General features: G+C 35.2%; 1 protein-coding gene across 1 annotated transcript in view; it reads right to left on the bottom strand.

The window, feature by feature from the left end:
• Nucleotides 1-19,748, bottom strand: part of DNAH5 (dynein axonemal heavy chain 5) — a 105,489-nt gene that overhangs the window by 15,833 nt on the left and 69,908 nt on the right. The window contains exons 54-66 of the mRNA XM_042869167.1: nt 18,182-18,335; nt 17,345-17,612; nt 16,193-16,424; nt 14,460-14,574; nt 14,046-14,222; nt 13,029-13,232; nt 11,443-11,622; nt 10,469-10,606; nt 9,737-9,872; nt 8,491-8,807; nt 7,360-7,515; nt 6,711-6,893; nt 1,387-1,630 (exon numbers count right to left, since the gene is read on the bottom strand). Of these exons, the coding sequence (XP_042725101.1) occupies nt 1,387-1,630; nt 6,711-6,893; nt 7,360-7,515; nt 8,491-8,807; nt 9,737-9,872; nt 10,469-10,606; nt 11,443-11,622; nt 13,029-13,232; nt 14,046-14,222; nt 14,460-14,574; nt 16,193-16,424; nt 17,345-17,612; nt 18,182-18,335 (2,504 nt within the window). The remainder of the gene's footprint in view (nt 1-1,386; nt 1,631-6,710; nt 6,894-7,359; nt 7,516-8,490; nt 8,808-9,736; nt 9,873-10,468; nt 10,607-11,442; nt 11,623-13,028; nt 13,233-14,045; nt 14,223-14,459; nt 14,575-16,192; nt 16,425-17,344; nt 17,613-18,181; nt 18,336-19,748) is intronic.

Below are 19,748 nucleotides of genomic sequence, written 5' to 3'. Positions count from 1 at the left end.
AACCATAAAAAAGCCAAATGGATTAAATTGATTTAACTTACTCAGCACTGATTTAAATTACTTTTAGAAGCCATTTGGTTTTAAATACAAAGATTTTATAAAAACCACAATGATTTCTGCTACATTAACTGTACCATTTTATACATTTCCTAAAATCCAAGTATAACATTCCAGATAGCACCTTGTTTCATGTTTTCACCTGCCAGTTAAAAGCCAAAAGACTGATGAAATGTGTTGACAATAATTCCTTAAGGGTCTAAAAAAATATATCAACAAAACAGACACAAAGCATTTACCTTTATACTGCTCCCTAAAACAGTGCTGTTTTGAACTCAACCGTACAGTTATTCAAATACCCTAAAGACTACTTTCACTGACAGTCCATAAAAAGTGTCAACATTTTCACAGTTGAGAGAGAACAATCAAGCCATCCAAGTTTCTTCTGCAGTAGATTAGAAAAACAGGTACCTTCCTATAAGGAGCAGCAGGAAGTTTGGGGAGAGAATAGATGATTCAAATTCATAAAAATTTGACATGAAGTATAACATTGATTATTTTGTCCACCATAACTCAATACACCATTTCCTAGATACATTTTGCTTACAGGAAAACACAAGTGCTTCCCATCCATTATGGTCATCCTGATTTCACCCGGTCATTTCTCTTACTCTAGGTATTGCTCTTTTAATCATATGCTCCAGCCATTTCCCTTCTATCACTACCTTCATAGAATCACAGAATCATAGAATAGCCTGGGTTGAACAGGATGGCAAAGATCATCTAGTTTCAAGCCTCCTGCCATGGGCAGGGTTGCCAACCACCAGACCAGGCTGCCCAGAGCCACATCCAGCCTGGTCTTCAGTGCATGCTGGGATCTTTGGATTCCTTGTGGAATGCATCCACAACCCCCCTGGGCAACCTGTTCCAATGCATCACCACCCTTTGTGTGAGGAACTTCTTCCTAATACTTAATCTGAATCTCCCCTGTCTGAGATTAGAACCATTTCCCCTTGTCCTTTCACTATCCACCCTCATAAACAGCCATTCCCCCTCCTGTTTATATGCTCCCTTCAAGTATTGGAAGACCACAGCAGGTCTCCCCAGAGCATTCTCTTCTCCAAGCTAAAGAAGCCCAGTTCCCTCAACCTTTCCTCAGAGGAGAGGTGCTCCAGCCCTCTGATCATCTTAGCGGCCCTCCTCTGGACCCATTTCAAAAGATCCACATCTTTCTTGTGCTGGGGGCCCCAGGCATGGACGCAGTACTCCAGATGGGGCCTTACAGAAGCCGAGTAGAGAAGGACAATCACCCCCCTCTCCCTGCTGGTGACCACTTTTTAATGCAGCCCAGGATATAGTTGCAACTATAGTTGGCAACCTTGCACTCACCAGGTCTATATTCTTCACGAGCTGAATTTATCTGTACCTCTGTTTCAGCAGAATTTTGCAGTTTCTGTGTTACCTCCTCAGCTGTCTTTTTAGTATTATTCAGTACAATTATTAAACTGTCATCATCTGCCAGAGAACCCTTAGTGCTTGTAAGTCGGAACAGAAGGTTATCTTCCAGATCTTTCATCCTCCTTCTGTTTAAAGTCACGTCTTCCATAAGATCTGTTCTTTCTTTCTCTAATTCCTGTTGAAATACATGGTAATAATTGGAAAACAGAAAAGAAGTCAAAAGCAAAATATGACAAGGTACTTAGTTCTAAAAGCACTACTCCAACTGAAATAGTGGATGTCTAGAATAACTGCACTAACATCGAAAGAATTCCAGTTGTATTTCTGACAGTAGGTCTATTGCCACCTTTCCAAACTTTCTATGTAGATACACATTAACAGATCATTCCAACAAGCAGGATGGAGAATGCTGATGTCCTAACAGATCTATGAGTCCAAGAAATTAATTGCTTTTCTTCTTCTATTTCTAATGAAGATAGGTGCAAACATCTTTCAAAAACCATCCTTTGAATTCATTCAATCTAATGCTGTCTTCATTTATGCCCTGTTTTTCAATTACTATATTGTAAATATAGTCTGTTCAACAAGGATCTTTCTTATCAACTAATCAAGCATCAAAGCTTTCCAGCACATCTGAAATCCTTCTCCATCAGACACGAATAACATTAGTCTCTCAATAAAATGCTTTACTATTTAAGAAAAGAAAGAATATAAAGCTCAAATTGAATTTTTTGCTACATTTATTTAGCTTGTTGCTTTTAGTAAACACAAGTAAAGTCATGTGTATACTTTGTTTTCCAGTAGTCATATTTAAAAGTTAAATATATATGTTGACCAACAGCTTTACATAAAGGCAAAAAGAAAAGCTGCTTAAAACATTCAAAAAAAATGTTCAGAGATGCAATGACTTTTAGATTATTCTTCTGTCTCTCTTAAAATAAAATTTAAAAAAAAAAAAAAACTTTTTAAATATAAATTCCTCAGAAAGAAAAATACTCCATTGAAACAATATATATGTTTCAATACAATGAGGTAAGAAGGATGAAAAATGTGAAAGGAAGGGTAAGGGCCTTTCAGAAATAAATATGAATCTCTGCCCAGTTATCAATAATTACTGAGAAAGATGATAGAGATATTAGCTACGTCTAAAGAATAAGTCTCCAGCACTATTTACAAAGGGCTGGTGGATGTTTTCAAAGTTGGAGACCGTGTTCACTCCACCTTTGCCAAGTCCATCCAAGCACTGCATTTAGGCTGCTGCTTCTTCCAAGCAGGTATAAAACCAGGATATGAAATCCTACCTTATGCCAGAGGCATCATGAACCTGAGACCTTAGCAAGGCTTACAAACAATTTTTGACTCTACCATTCCAATAGCCTTCATTTAAACACAACTGCTACATACTTTTTTCTGCTTCCTGAACTTACAGTCTTCTCACTCCTACGTTCTGCTTAACATTCCTAAATATTTGAAGGATTTTGTTTTTTGAAAGTAAATTCTTTAATCTTAAAAAGGAAATTAAAAAATATATATTCTAAAAATAAATAAATATTAATCTCATTATCATATGTAGTTCTTTTTCTTGTCACTGTGCAAAAGGTCCAATGAAACATATCACCACCAGGTAGAAAAGATTTACTGGGACTGTTGTCATAGAGTAATGTAAATATCAAACAGTGTAACAGATGTAGAAATAAATTCAATGATTCTGACAAAAGCAGATAAAATAAAAGACAAAAAAAACTGCTATTAACTCAGTTTCAATCATCTGATGTCTAATGGAAATGAAAAAAAAAAAAAAAGCAGGTAGCAATTACAAGCAAGAGAAGAATTATTTCAGCTTCATGAAGCAGAAACAGTTTTTTAAAGTATAGCATTAAAAGAAGATTAGCATTCAATTAAATAATTATGCTGAAAAACCAGACAAATTGAATTTCATGTTGCACTGAGTGCAACTGGAAAGGTTAAATATATTTTAGAGTGCAACATATTTAAACAAAAGAAAGCTGTTTTCCTTGCAAGAAGAGCCCAAGAAACATATTTGATACAAAATGATCAAAATAAAGCAAGTGAAGCAATACTGGATTTTGAAGTGAAAATCCATTCATTAAGCTTTCAAAATACTTTGTGCAGATCAGAAAGAATACACATGAGAAAGTTTTCTGCAGATCTTCAGATATTTCTAGTTGTAGTATCTGGAATGCAAAAAAGCAAGCCATGTTGCTAAACTGAAGGAACTTGCACCAAAGAAGCTATTTCAAATCCAGTGTTGTCTAAGTGCTTTCAGATGTTGATGTCACTTCACAAGCTTCACCAAGGAATGCTAGTTCTTAAAATTATGTATCAAAAGCTGCTAAATAGCTTTCATGGCTGTCACCAAACTATTCACAAGTGCAAAAATTTTCATCAACTGTGTGCCCTTCCCCCCCACAAATGTAGAAATATCAGTGTAAAAATGTACACAGCTTCAAATATTTCTAACTCTATTATAACTATTATAACTCTATTACTAACCTGTCATAACTATTTCTAGCATGCAAAATAAGAAATTTCTTTTGCAAGTTACATAGCGACCAATGTAGTAAAGAAAACAATCATATAACTAAAACAGTATAAGTCACATATCATTCAGACATGTATCAAGTCTCTCAAAGCCAAATGTTCTAAGAAATGAAGATTAACTAAAATTAATTTAAGTAACTTCACAGAAATACCAGCTACCCATTGACAAGCTTAGCTCATATCTTACAGATTGGTTTAACACTCTGAAGGAAAAGAAGAAATCAGCATCAGTATTCTTCCTGGTAATCAATATTCTTTTAAATGTATGACACACAGATTCTACCAATGGGCATGCCAGAAAGCAAATAAATTAAAAATCACACTTGGCAGAAACCCTCTATTCCTCACATCTACAGGTCATTTGTTCTCAGGGCAGATCAGTAATAGAGACAGTGTAATGGGAAGAAAAAGATCTACATACGCATGCCGAAGAACAGTAACTCTCCTCCATTTTGCTGGCTGTGCTAAAGTCACGGTGAACAAAACATTCATTGCTTTCCCCTCCTACACAGAGTCATTCTCACTGAATAATGCAATAGGTCTGGGTTAGGCATAATCTGCCTTCGATAACTGGTGGCTGCCTTTCTGCTTGATGTCCCTCATGTACTTAGAAGAAGCTTCTAGGGGTATTTGTTCCATAACTTACCCAAGTACTGAAGTGAGGCTGACCAGCATGTGGTTATTAGGATATACCTTGCTCTTCTTGCAGATAGCTGGAGTCACTAAGAATTGCTCCTGAAGTTGCAGCCTTTCAAAAATGATAGAGACCAGAATCCAATGGCATTAGCCAGATCTTACAGCACCCTAAGTAACACCTCATCTGATCCCACAGACTTGGGTATGTCTAATGAGCTTAAGAGATCCTTAAAGCTATCTTCGACAGTGAATACTGCTCGATTCTTAAGAGACTGCTAATAGATTTGGGGACCTAAGAGGCCTGCTGGCAAATCTTACCTGTGGAAACTGAGGCAAAAAAGACACTGAGTTCCTCAGCTTTCTCTACAGCCCCTGCCACTGGGTTCGCTGCCCCATGGAAGAATGGCACCAAATTTTTAAGTCTGTGTTCTGATGCTGATGTACTTACAGAGACTTTTCTTGTTCTTCACCTCACTCATTAGTTTAAGGTCCTGCTGAATTTTAGCTTTCCTAACTTCATTCCTACATGTACAGGTAATGCCACTGATTTCATCTTCACAGTACTTCTTTTTTATGTCTGAGCTCAGTCAAGAGTTCTTATGTTCAGCTGTGCTGGCCTTCTGCTATGCTTGCTTTAGTGTGTTGGAGAAGAACAAGTAGAGTATATAATGGAATTATTCAGCATTCAGACTGCCAAATTAAACACAATGAAAATACTGTGGGGAAAACAAAATGCCAACAACTCAACAACAATTCTGACAGTACAGTAGGCAGTGACTCTTAACCACTCTATAAAAACAAAGATATTTTCATTTCAGAGCTCTCAGCTTGTAGAACAGACCACTAGAATGGGCTCACTGATTCATTTTCAGTGATTATTTTTATTGGCAGAAAAAGATGAAAAAACATATGCCTTCTGATGTGCATTTGCCTGAGTGATCAAAAAGAAACTGTGATAACTGAAGGAATCTGCTAATAAAACAACTGTCATTCTGAGGAGTATATTGTGTTGCAGGACTCAGAAGTAAAGTTTGGCCTAAGTATTTGTGTACATACACATCATGGGATGCTTCAGATGGTGATAATGCCATTACATAGTGAGTTGACAATCTGTCGCTGGTTGAAGTGAATGTAATAGAGCAATGAAGCTGTCTGACAAAATGCTAGCTTTCATAGAATAAATATTGTTTCTCTTATGAGCAATATGGACTGATCAGGGAGGAAATGTAACTACTTCACATTAACAAGGAAACTCAAGCCATTAAGTAGGAAAGTCTTCTATCAAATAATAAAATAAAATAAAATAAAATAAAATAAAATAAAATAAAATAAAATAAAATAAACAACCATAAGACCCCAATAGCTTCCGAAGTGCAGGAATGCATTCCTCTCCAGAGAAAGTAAACTGGAACCACTGCCAAAATTTTAGTAAATGTGGTCATAGATTCGTAGTGTTATAGATGCATAATATCTCTTTTGATCTAACACCAGTTGACTTTATAGTCTGAGAGATTAAGTGTCCAGTAATTTTAAAGATACCAACCAGCATTCAGAGCCACTGGTGGTACGTTTATTGGTACTGCCATTCTGAACTTGGAATTGTTTGATTATTATAGCTGCATTTTCAAATTAACTACTGAGCTCATTTCTTCTCAAAATAAGGAAGTAAACTATGTCCCTTGCAACAGTTTATGTTGTCATGAGCTCCACAGTATTTAGATGGATAGATAAGAGTTTCTGTTCCGGATCATTTTCCTTTTCCTTTTCACAGATCATGCTCATCATGTTATATGTCAGCAAGGCAGGAAAAATAAAATAAAGTATAATTGCAACAACAACAACAACAACAACAACAACAACAACAACAACAACAACAACAAAAAGGTCATTTTTTTCCAACCCAACTTTTAAACCATTCTAAATAGGCTATATTAACATCACAACAGAGAGAGATAGAAAGTTACTCTACAAACTGGGAAGAGGAACAAACTAAAATGAAAGTGAATTCTTCCAGAGGTAAACACATAAAGTAAGGAGAAAGTAATTATTTCTTTTACCTGTTTCTCAGTCAGAATGACTCTACCCAAGAGTTGATTTTCAAGACCTTTCATGGTCACAGTAAAGTCAATGATGGAAGTTCGAGCACTAATTTCAGGAGAGTAACCTGGATTTGGCAGTTTTGTAGTAATGTAAAGTCTGAAGCCATTCATCACATCTACTTCTTTGTCACCAACTTTCACCTTAAGAAAAGTACGAAAAAGAAGTCTTGAGACATCAAGGGCCAGTACACATTCTTTCAGTCACCACGTGTAGAAACAAATGTATTTTTCTATTCAAAAGCACAAACATACAGCTTAAAATTACAGGTCTGATGCAATGAATTTGTTGAAAATATCCATTAAACACTTTAACTGATAGGTTAACATATTCTGTCAATTCTGATTGAGACATCCCAAATTGAGAGCACAAAAGCAAGCAAATGGGAATGTTGGTACTTTCTCCACTTAAAAGTTACCATAAACAAAGGGATAAGAAGCAGTATAGGTTAAATGTCTTAATTATATGTTAACTTAAACTCTACTTTGCATCACTGTTAATCAAGCGTTAATGACTTTTAACATTTTAGATGCATATCTTTAACAGCTGTTATTTTGTGGAGGACAGAGAGGACACTGCTTCCAGTTTGATCATTTGTTTTGTTTTTACCTTATTGGTGGAACCGGATTTAATGAAATTTCTTTCCAAAATATTATCTAATGCTGGGTCAAGCTCTTCACCAACATCTTCTATCAAAAGAGGTCTTCCAAGAGAAAGGCTGTCTTCTAAATGATTTCTAAAATACTTGTGATTCAAAGAAGTGATCTAAAAATAGAATCGTGGAGCTATATGGTAAGTTTTGTCCAGAAGCCAAACATTTAGCCTGTTTTACATTTAAAGATTATTTAATTTTATTCAGATAAATTACTGACAACAAGAGTCCTATAGCTTAATCAAGGCAAAGACTGTGACTCTGAGAGAAGATAAGTTTAAATGTATTATATTTTCAAATGCCGCTGAATGCAAACTATTAATTTTCAACTGCAGGAGTAAAACAACACTCAGTATGTAAAGTTTCGATATCCTACAAGTGCAATGAGACCAGAAATTCACAGCATCTCCTGTTAGCCACAGCCTTAGTTGGTTGCCAACTATATCCTGGGCTGCATTAAAAAAGGAGTGGCCAGCAGGGAGAGGGGGGTGATTGTCCTTCTCTACTCAGCTTCTGTGAGGCCCCATCTGGAGTACTGTGTCCAGGCCTGAGGCCCCCCGCACAAGAAGGATGTGGATCTTTTGGAATGGATCCAGAGGAGGGCCACTAAGATGATCAGAGGGCTGGAGCACCTCTCCTCTGAGGAAAGCTTGAGGAAGCATATAAACAGGAGGGGAAACGGTTGTTTACTAGGGTGGATAGTGAAAGGATAAGGGGGAATAGTTCTAATCTCAGACAGGGGAGGTTTAGGTTAGGTATTAGGAGGAAGTTCCTCACACAGAGGGTGATGATGCACTGGAACAGGTTGCCCAAGGAGGCTGTGGATGCCCCATCCCTGAAGGCTTTCAAGGCCAGGCTGGATGTGGCTCTGGGCAGCCTGGTCTGGTGGTTGGCACCTCTAGCAAGGTGGTTGAAACTAGATGATCATTGTGGTCCTTATCAACCCAGGCCATTTTATGATTCTATGATATTTCTCAAGATGTCCTTTCTCACATAAAAACTGCTTTTTAATTATTATTTGAATCACAGATTTGCCACATTTTGCTGAGAGTTTCTAGAGGCTATGAAATCACAAGCATTCCTATTACCTGAAGTTCATTTTTGCCTTCCTTGTTCTTAAGCCAAATTTTACCCTGTGCCTGTGGATCAATTAATAAAGGATAACGAGATGCTTTAGTGACAATGATTCCGTTCTGTATGGATAAGTCATCATTTGGTAATCCTTGCAGGCTCCATTCACTAATAGTAGGAGCATCAGTCAACATTTCTATGAGGTTCAGGTTGTTACCAAAGGGAATTCTCCGGGTTTTCATTTCCTTTTGCCAGTCATTTAATAGCAGATTGCGGAACTCTTCATTAAAAGGACCAGAGTAGGATAGAAATGCTGTAGCCAACAGAACATCACCTGAAAAAAGAAAAGAAAGTGAAGCAAAAAGAAAGGGAAAAAAGAAAAGGAAATAAATAAAGAAGAAATAAATATAAATTTTCAAATTCTATTCTTGATGGAGATTCTTCCTTCTCAAGTTTTTAATGTTTTTGATGGTAAGTGGAGGAATGTACTTTGGCTCATGCAGATGACACATGAGCTTCTTTCCCCAGGATCGTTATATAATAAAGCAATGATACATTCCACTAGATAACATATTTACATTTTTATTTACATGCACCTTTTCAGTGCAACTCTAGGAATCAAGAGAAGAATATGTTAATACAACGTATTATATTGTTTTTATGTGACAAGGTTTTGATAGCAGGGAGTTGCAGGGACAGCCACATACCCAGAAACAGACAGTTAAACTGGCTCCAACAGCTCCATTGCCACTGCATTTCCAAGTGTTTATTTATAAAATTAAAAATTACTTCCACGAAATAGAAGTTTCATTAACATTAATAACTGCATTTAAAATTACTGACTTCTATAGTTAGAAGTCAGTATGACTTAACATTAGTGTCCATTTTCTCCACGTATATCCTCTTACACAGATTTTACTGGTGCTTCCTAACACATCACTCTATGGACTACTAACTACAAACATCAGTCAAGTTAAAATACCAGTGTCACAAGTATGTACTGCATCTTATGCAAGTAACATCTTCTGCATAGCATAAATAGACTATTGTATTGTAGGATTTAAACAAACTTCAGCCTGATTACAGACTTCTCCTAGCTGTGTTTAAACAAGAAAATTAATAACAATTGCCTCAATTTTTTGCAATGAGAAATTTGAACTACAAAGGAAACATTTGAAATTCCAAATGTTTTTAGTTTCACTATACATTACAAGTAAATCAACTAATTTACTTCCAAGATCAAGGACATGAACAAATGCTTACCCACTAGCCTCTTGGTTTGCAAGGCAAATTCTTTACTCTGTTTTGTCCATCTATCTTTTTCACCTGCTAGACCACTTATTAGACTTGAAGCTGTTTGCATTTTATGCCGGCAACGATCAGCATCTTCAAGCAAAGCCTATAAAAAACCATAAACCAAGAAATACGTTTTACAGCTATGTATCTGATAGGCCAGAAAAATCTCTAAATCTAATGAATCCAGTATAACAACAGTGCAACAATTTATTTTTAATTACATATCATATCACTTTATAGATTTGGAGGGAAAGTGACAGGGAAAAAGAACATCAAAACCCACTAGAAATACCTGCCATAAATATGGTTCAACCTTTTAGTATATCCTCTCATAACTTTCATGTTGGGACATATATTAAAGCATGGGTGATAAAGCCTATTACCTACTAGTTATGGGAAAATCTGCCCTGCATTTCAAATACATTATAAGTTTACATCATATATTAATGAAACTTGATGTTAAAGTACTGGACACTAAAATAGCACAAATAAAATACTTCTTGAAGGGGTGGGAGACAGGAAGAGGAGGAGGAGGGAAGAGAGGGATCCAGAGAGGAAGTACCCAACCACTCTTTTCCACTGTCTATCAATGCTTTTTCCAAGGAATAATGAAAAGTTATGAGGGAATACATTATGTATTGCTCAAAGCATGGGTGGCAGCCATCTGTAACAGTCTCTTTTCTGCAACGATACGTTCACCTGTTTTTCTCTCATGGCTTTTTCATACTCTGCCTGTACAATATCTAATTCTTCTTGCTTTGCACTCAGTTCTTCTTGAGCATTCTGCAGATCCAACATAGCAGTGGTTAGGCGGTTCTCCTGGATTGCTAAATTAGCCTGTGAAGCAAATAAATAAAATAAATACATTCCCACATAAAACATCTCAAAGCATTTGCCAAAGAGAGTTTCACTGCACTGTATTTCAAAATCAATAGAGATTTCATGATTCATTAAAACCTTTTATTTCATTTCTATAATAAACTAACTCCTTGCAGGGAGCTGCAGTTAATTGCTCTAATGTAAATTAGAAAAACAAATAAAAAAATTTCAGGGCAAACCAGCCATTTCCCAACAAAGTTTGGTCTGAACTGGCCTTTAGAAAGACCAGTGTCACCAAAAGCTTATGCTTAGTCTAATGAAAGATACTAGCACTAGCAACAATTGTTCCTTCACTCTAGGTCACCTCCATTACACCCCCATTTTGACATACATTCAAAATCATGCCTGACCACGTTCTTTCTGACTTTCATTCTTACCTTCCAATGACTATTTAGGCCTGTTTTCCCCTAAATAACACTGATGAGTAAAGTCTCTGTACAGTCTCTTTATGAATTTAAATGCTGAACATTAAAAGAACTAGATCCTGAGTTTTTTTCTTAAGATAAAGCAATTGCAACTGTGAATTAAACTAGATGGCGACTTCAGCCCTTCAGTTCAGGAGCCCAGAGGCATAAAACTGCATAATCTATTTAACGATCTTTACAGCCTACGAAAAGTAGTACATAGTACATTTGATGCATATTTCACTGTAGAGTTACTATTTTCAACATAATAAATTCCTATAGAGGCATGCACCAATTTGAATAAGACAACTGATGTTTCCAGTAGATTAAATCCTCAGTTGCACTTGCGTAGGGAGGAGAATGAGAAAAAGTGTGTATGTCGCTTTTTACCTTTAAGGGTAATACTTCTTTGTTGATGGAAAAAAATACAGCCATAGCTTTGGTCCACGAGCAAAGCCCAGCAACATTCCCACATACTCTCTTAGCTGTCTCAATGTTGTAGTCCATCATTTCAAAATAAGGGCTCAAAAGCTCTACCACTTCCTCGTTAATGGTGTCCTTTGGAAATTGCTAAAAAAAACGTATGCAATATACAAGTAATACAAGCAAACTACACAAATATGTATTTTAGTGCAAACAAAACACTACCAGAATCAGAAATGTTAATTAAAAACAGCTAATATAAAGTTGTCTATCTTGTGCATATCTGGGAGATTTCCAAAGACATTCTACTCTATTCTGTTTTCCCATAAAATTGAAAGAGTTCATTTCTGATTGTCTTTATCTTATCTGTTAATATTACACAAACTAGCAGTCAAGTATGAAATATCACTGAGATTCTCTTTGAAATTCCATTTCCTTAATACTGAATAAATAAAAATCTTCTAAAAGAGAGGATTAACGGGCAAACATTCTATGAGATAGTCCTTTCAAAGAGTAGCCAGCTTCCCCTTAAATTACCTTATCTCATTAGTAGTACAATGTGTTTCAATTTTAATTGTTTTGACAGTTTATTTTTTTTTAAACAATGCCTTTTCTATGTTCATCCCCATAGCTTCCAACTTTATACTAGAAATTTTGACCAACCGATATTCTACTCAATTATCTATTTTCAAAGATTTATTTACAAAGTATAATAAAAGTATATCCTTGAAACTGAAAAATAGCTGTTCTCTGTGCATAAACAATAAAACCTTGAAGACTTTCAGTAAACAAAGATCCTGACATGAAACAATGAACATCGTATAAATAGTATCCATGGTACTATGAACCAAACAAGTTTGTATGGTCAGGCCATTCATCTGTGATTTTCCACTAGACCAGAAACAGTGTGATCATAAATGTAGAAATGTACTGCTATTTTATAGAGATGTTTTAACCAAAATATACACTTCAAGATGAGAACATCATTTCTCCAAATGAAGAAATCAGGTTATTATGTTCACTGGTACAGTACAACATAAGAAATTCTCAGAGTAGATTAATACTAATATTAGTAGTTTAAAACATGGACCAGTGTAGATTTACTCACCAAATACTCATTTCATTTCTACAGACATGATACAAAGCTGAAAATCTCAAATTTCAAAAAATTCTGATTTTATCTATCCTAATAATCACTGATTTTGTGTATGCCACTAAACATGTTACAATGCTCAACAGGTAGGAAAAAAAAAATCTTGATTAGCTCTAAACAAAGGCAAGTAATAGCTGTTCAAATGCTTAAAGCTTTGAATCATTTGTCACTGTAGTTAATTTCATTTCCTTACTTAGGAGAAGCTATAACTGACTTATGACCTGATTTTCCCACATGGATTTGAGTTTTATTTCATTATATCATACATTTAAGCCCTTGACATTTCAGATTTCTTGCGTACCTGATTTCTCTTCCAAATTCTTCTCCTAGGAACACTAAAGAAAATACATTTCCCTACTGTCTTAAGGTTAAAATGACACAAAACAGGTTATACAAATACCTGTAGGTTCTGTAAAAAGTTCCCTGCTGTCATCAGTTTCAAAGATTCTTGCCATGACGGGGTGGCACAGCTCTTTTCCTGATCAATTTTTACACTGTTCAATTTTCGTTGGAAAAGCAGTAACACACAGTCCATGATACGCATAATAAGGTGAGGAGGTCGACCAAGTGTTCGGACTGTGGCAATATCTGCAGGCTTTATAGTCTACAAAATTAAAACAAAAGAAAATACTGTTATTATTTATTAAACATGGAAAAAGGTCACCAACAGCATTAATCCACTTCAGAAGAAGAAACTTACTCTTCCTGATTTAAAATAATTTTATCTCTCAGAAGCATGAAACTGTACAGATCCTTCAACTATAATTTGACTACTACCTCATAGCACCTGCTAGGAAACAGCAGCTCAGCCACCTCACAGCAGCACCTAAATTCTTAAAATGACTCCAACCTAGGAAGACAGAAATATTCTGAAATTTTATATTCTTTTTCTATTTTAATGCAAACCTATTCACACAGGAAACTCAGTCTAGAAAAGAAAATGCATTCTGTTGATAATTGGTAAGTGTATCTCTGCAACTTCTACTTTATTGTTCTGGACAAATTGCTGATGTGGAAGTGAGCCTTTGAGAAAATTAAATAAATCATAATAGTGTATGAAACCTTAGTCTTATTATATATGGCAAAGTCAGTCAAGGGTGCAAATCTAACACCATAACTTGTACATTTGGTTATTGGCACATTACCAACCAACAGCACAAAATATATCAACCGGAGTTTCAATTGAAAATTAAAATTGTCCATTTGCTGAACAACTGCCCATTTTGGATTTGGCATTTGGGTGGAAAAAGATAAACAAAACTAAACCTAAACAAACTCCAGATAGATGTATCTATTTGTATACATCTTCTGCCAATCAAGGAGTTACACAGAACATCTGAAACCTTACATGTTTCAAAGGAGCACATTTTCTTCGGTGGAAAAAATGTTATACTCAGTCCGAAGTTTTAGTACCAACCTGTAAGGCTGCTTCTGCCTCTTCCAAAGCAGGCTTAGCAGCTTCTAACTTTTCTTCAGCAATGGCTTTGTCAACTGAGATGCTGTCCACAATAGCCTGGGCTTTGTCTTTCACTTTCTGAACTTCAGCCTTCACCTTCTCAGCAGCCTGTGCTTTTACAGTAACTTCCTTCAATACCTACGGAGAAAATTCACAAACAACATATTAAAGAAAATATTTCACTGAAAGAATTTATATTTTCATTGTAATATTTGATCTGTTGAATTCAATTTTCAGAACCAGAATGTTTTTTAAAGAAGATGGTTTTGCTGTCACCTTTTTAAGCTTCTATTATCGCTTCTTTTCCCACAGCCTAACCTCCTCTTACACACACACACAAAATTAAGTGCAATATACTTTAATGTTTGTACATACCATGTCAGCTTTTTCATTAGCAATCTGAAGTTCTTTTTCTTTTATCTCCAGCTCTTTGCTTAGAGCAGCCACTGACACAGAGGCCTCTTTCAACTTTTCCAGCCCAGTATTAACTCTGGAGTTAAAAAAGAAAAAATAAAAATAGTAGTACATAATTCCTTTTAGAATTTACATTTTCCTTTCCAAAACATTTCATTGGTAGAATGAATCAGATGTATTTAATACCAAAATCTGTCCTACACAAAAAAAAAAAAAAAAAAAAAAAATTCTTCAGAAACTTCCACATACATTTCTGTTGTTTTCAGAATCAAGAAAGTAAACAATAAACAATTCTCTCAAAAAAAAAGAACATATGACAAGAAATATTCCACACTTTAACTTAAAGTGAATGCATTCATTATTACATTCAAATCCTAAATTTTGGCTCCATTTATGTCAATGACCCTGCTGAGCTCCAACCTGATACTCTCATAGGACTGATTCACAGCAGAAAGCATTTTGGGATCACTAGAATCCTAAGAATTTTTGAGAAATCCTGAGATTTCTCAAATCACTATTTCTTGTTTGAAGAGGATATTAAAAAAGTTAATAAAATCAAAACATCAAAATCAAGACCAAACAAGAGAGATTAACAGGAAAATAGCACTAAGTTAACACTTCTCTCATTAACTTCTCTCATTAACATGCCTTCAAAAAGTGTTTGTTTGTTTTTTTTTTCTATCAAAATCTAAGTACTCGTATACAGGCTCTTCAAAGAAGTTTATCTGTAATCTAGGGAAACACACATTTCGAACTGCAGGGTCAGAAAGAATGACGAATGTAGCAACTTCAAAGTCTAAGCAGGACAGGAACAGGTTAAAAATACATAACAGATAAAGAATAACATATGCTAAAGCCCTTCAGTTTATGCAATTAAGGTGAAGTGAAACAAATTTATGAGTATGGAATAATCTGGTGCACTTCAGAATGTGTAAGGGTGGATTAGATATCTCCCATTTTATAAGTCTTCATTGATACCATGAAGATTATGAACTCAATCTGACTTCTAAAACAGTGTTTCAAAGTGAAATAAATTAGTCTGAGTATTTCTTTAAGGCTTTTAGAATTTTGTGCTGGTCTTTCACAATCAAGAAGATAGGTTTTCTTAAGGGTGATGCCAACTGATACAATTTCACATTCTATTTGAGTATTTCTCATATATCATTAAATCTGCAAATAGACTGTAGCTTAATAAAGTGTTTGAAAAGCATAATTAATATATCAAAAACGCCTAAAAATCCATAAGCAAAGGTTCAATAATCACATAGTTACACTATGCGATGACAAAACCGAAAATGCCAGGGTTCTTTTTTACCTGTTCATATCAGAAAAATACAACTGTTCAGCAGGAAAACAGAAGTTGTTCTCAGGTAAACTGAATTTTATTGTGAATTTGTTATCAAATAACATACAAATATCTTCTTTTATTCATTAAAAATATACGTTAATAATTTATATTCATATCTTTCCACCACCATGTTCTTCAGTGCATCACTACCCTTGAGTCTTCAAGCTACGCGTCAAGAGCATCTCTAATATTTGTTCAAGTAACATCTTTATACTATTTTAGGAAACTTCAAAGAAAACTTTTTCTATGCAACGAGACCAGGCAGGCATTGAAATAAATACACCAGAATGTATCTATCTGAGGGAGAAAACAACAAAAAGACAGCAGTAAACTGAGTAGTATATACCTGTTGGCAAATATCTGCAGTTCTGCACGTTTTTCTTCATATGTAGTTTTATAACCTTGAATAAAAGACAGATAGGATTTGGGAGTCACATGTGTAGAACGTCTATATCTTTGAAAGTAATCAGAACACTTCTCTGCCACTCCATCCTGGAATGAGCCCATACACTGCACAATTTCTCTCTTTGTCTCAGCGGTGCAGTCCATATCATATGAGGACAGGAAATGTTCAGATACTTAGAAAAAGAAGAAAAGCATAAATGTAAGTAAATCTTCAGGAAGTACGTTTAGTTTATAAACTAAGCAATCAATATGCACACTACCTATCATGACAAGCAGAAGTGTTTCACCTAACTTAAATCTTCATTTGCTCTAAGTAATTGATCTGTTCACCACTTATGCATATTTAGCTCAATATGTGTCTAAACTTTAAACAGCATTACATTTTTAACACTTCTCCATCCAATATTTTGTCATTTATACGATAGTATTGATTACACCAAGTAATAGCTCCAGAGAAGAGAATACCTCTGGAAATAAAGTCTTCATACTACAGTTATTGAGGATATAAGATTCATCTTATCATTGTCTTCTATAAATTTAATTTTGAACATAAGGAAGAATTACCAGTCAATTTATTGATAGCTATGACATGGGAAATGCTTTTACACGGCATGAGTGAGATACAATGCCAAGCTCACATAGCTTCTGAAACTCTAGTCTTCCTCAATCTGCACCAGCAGATTCTTAAATTATTCCATACATATCTGCAAAAAATGTATGGCCAAGGATTTAATTTCCAAAATGTGCATCTACTTCTCTGTGAACCTGCCCAATTGCTAGCTACCACAAATTGGGTAACCACAGCCTCTCTCTGTGTCTCATCATAGGCATTGTCACCAAGTGTCTTTGGTGGTATTTTGCTTTCTTTAATAATGCTTTCAGTCATTTTTAAGGAGAATTTTTCTTCTTCATATCCTTTTTTCTGTCAAAAGCATTTCAGCAGCATAATACAGCAAGAAGAAAACACCAATATCTAGTTTATTCTGCCAGTGTGCTGGCAAAACAAGCTTTGTTTGCATTCAAAGCATTTAGAAGAACTTAATGACCAGGAATCTCAGAATTAAATAACTGCAAAGAAAAAACCTACACCTACCAGCCACTAGAGCATCCTTAGGCCATCGGCTGAACCAATCTATAGTGCATCCAGAAATGAGGGCAGGGAACTTTAAGGCCCTGTTTCGGAACTTTTCACCTACTGGTGAAAAGCAAAGAACTACATGAAGGTTCTGACAAACTCGAGTCATGAAGTAGTCATACAAAATTTCACTGGTTGGAGGTCTACGTGGATGTTCCTTCTTGAAGGTTGTTATGAGGTCACTCAGGATTTCATCTATTTCATCACGAGCAAATAAGTTTGACACCTTTGAGAAAAGAGAAGGTTTTTTTCACGTTGTAGAAGATGACCCAAAGGAGAATATATAAACATATGATTGATTTAATACATAGCCTTTCAGGAAAGAACACTCATTTCAGATACAGAAGTTCTTAGGACCCAACCCACTTTTTTTTTTTTTACACAAGAACTTTTTTCTGAAGTGATTCTGTTAAAAACACTGAAATCAAACTTGCTGTAAAGTAAAATCTGTTCTTCCATGTGAAAATAAAGCAAAAATAAAAATAAAATAAAATACAAACAAAAAAAGCCATCCTACCCATTCTAAACACATTTTCCATATAAAAATTAACTGCAAATTAATGAGATTTTTAATCTCATATAGTTTTGATAAGCATCAGTGATGTTCCCTAAGTTGTAATATTTTTTTTAAAATTGTTATCATGTTCTGCAGTTTATCAACACTTAGGAGGGTCTGACAAGACAATTTCTTTGTATGGTATGATGACGTGCATTCATTAAAATAGATTCTGTTATTTTGCTTCAGAATTATAAAATTTAAAAAGCAATGAGAAAGATCATAAGAATGTATCCTACCTCTCCTGATGATAGAACATTATTCAAGTATTCCAAGAAAGACTCATCTTTGACCTCATTGTCTGTAAAGAGAAAACATATGCCCCTTCCCTGCAATCCTGAAGTTCTGTAAAGAAGTTTCAGATCTTCCATCAAGTTTGAAGTATTGTAAGATCTACAGAAGAAGAGTCATGTTAATCTTCACTCCCTTTAAAACAGGTTTCTGGGTAAAACAAAAATAACTAGAAAACTTAAACAAGAAATAATTTCTTGGAACACTGGTGGATAGATACCACCTACAGATACAGTACAGTGCAAGGTACTGTATAAAAACAGAGTGTAAAGATAACTTTACACTGTCAATATTACTGGCCACCATAGAAAATAAAAATTCACAGAAAATCAATCGAATTTAGCCAGTATGAAAGATTTTCATGACTTTACACTTCAGGCCAGGCATGTCTAACCCGCAGCCCACGGGCCACATACCCAGCTCAGTTTACAATGTGGCCCTCACCCCCTTCTGCCGCATCATCATGGTGGTGGTTCTGCCCTGCCAAGTAGCCCAACCTGGACACAGGACACAAGGAAGTCACAGTGCAGTGCTGACAAATAATATGGCAGTGGAAGGAAATCGAGTCAGTTTTCAAATACTACAATTTTAAAAGACATTATGTGCAGAAATATGCCACCAAATCCGATGCATATCAAGGAATGGTTCATAAAGACAAAATAGCAGAGCTGATAAAAGTGCATAATCTCAACAAAATATTTTATAAAATAAGTTAAAACTCAAAAGGACTGTTATAAAAGCTAGTTAGGTGATGGCAAATCTGATTGCAAAAAAAAAATCAAATCAGTCACCATTTCCTGATGGTGAGTTTATTAAGCAATACGGCTCAACTTGACATTTTTATTAGAGGCATTGATAACAAATACGACACTGTCGAAATGGCTTCTTTGGCGCCACTGAAAGACATAACTAAATCTCCTGATTTGTAAAAAGCAGTAAAAAAATAATTTAAAGCAATTTTCTTTAACCTTTGTCATCATATCTGGTATAGCTACCGATGGTGCCCCAGTGATGGTTGATAAAAAAAAAAAAGAAAGACTTATGACACAATTACTACCAATACCTCACATTTCATGAAATATCACTGAATCAGACATCAAGAAGATCTACATGCAAAAACTTCAAAAATAGATAATGTCATGCCAATCGTCACCAAAATTGTGAATTATGTAAAGTCCAAAGGGTGAATCATTGCCAGAAACATCACACAAGCATAGTTTTATGCTTTTTGTTGCTGGTTTTTGTTTTTTTTTTTTAACATTCTAATAAAAAAACCATTAAAAAATAAACTCTGTTACTTATTTACATTAAATTTATTATATATTTTACATGTGGCCCAAGGCAATTCCTGTTTGCTCAGTGTAGCCCAGGCAAGCCAAAACGTTGGACAACCATGCTCTAGGCAATAGCACTTGCCCTATGTTGTGCTTATTCTTTCTTCCACTGCAGAGACTGGGAGCACATTTTATTTATAGGAGAACTTCAGTGAGTAAGTACTTAGTTGCTTAAATTTTA

This window comes from Lagopus leucura, unplaced genomic scaffold (assembly GCF_019238085.1).
Source record: "Lagopus leucura isolate 7727_CA_CO unplaced genomic scaffold, USGS_WTPT01 Super-Scaffold_100002, whole genome shotgun sequence".
Classification (NCBI taxonomy): domain Eukaryota; kingdom Metazoa; phylum Chordata; class Aves; order Galliformes; family Phasianidae; genus Lagopus; species Lagopus leucura.
Note: the sequence above shows the minus strand (reverse complement) of the source record. Positions and strands in the feature narration are given on the sequence as shown.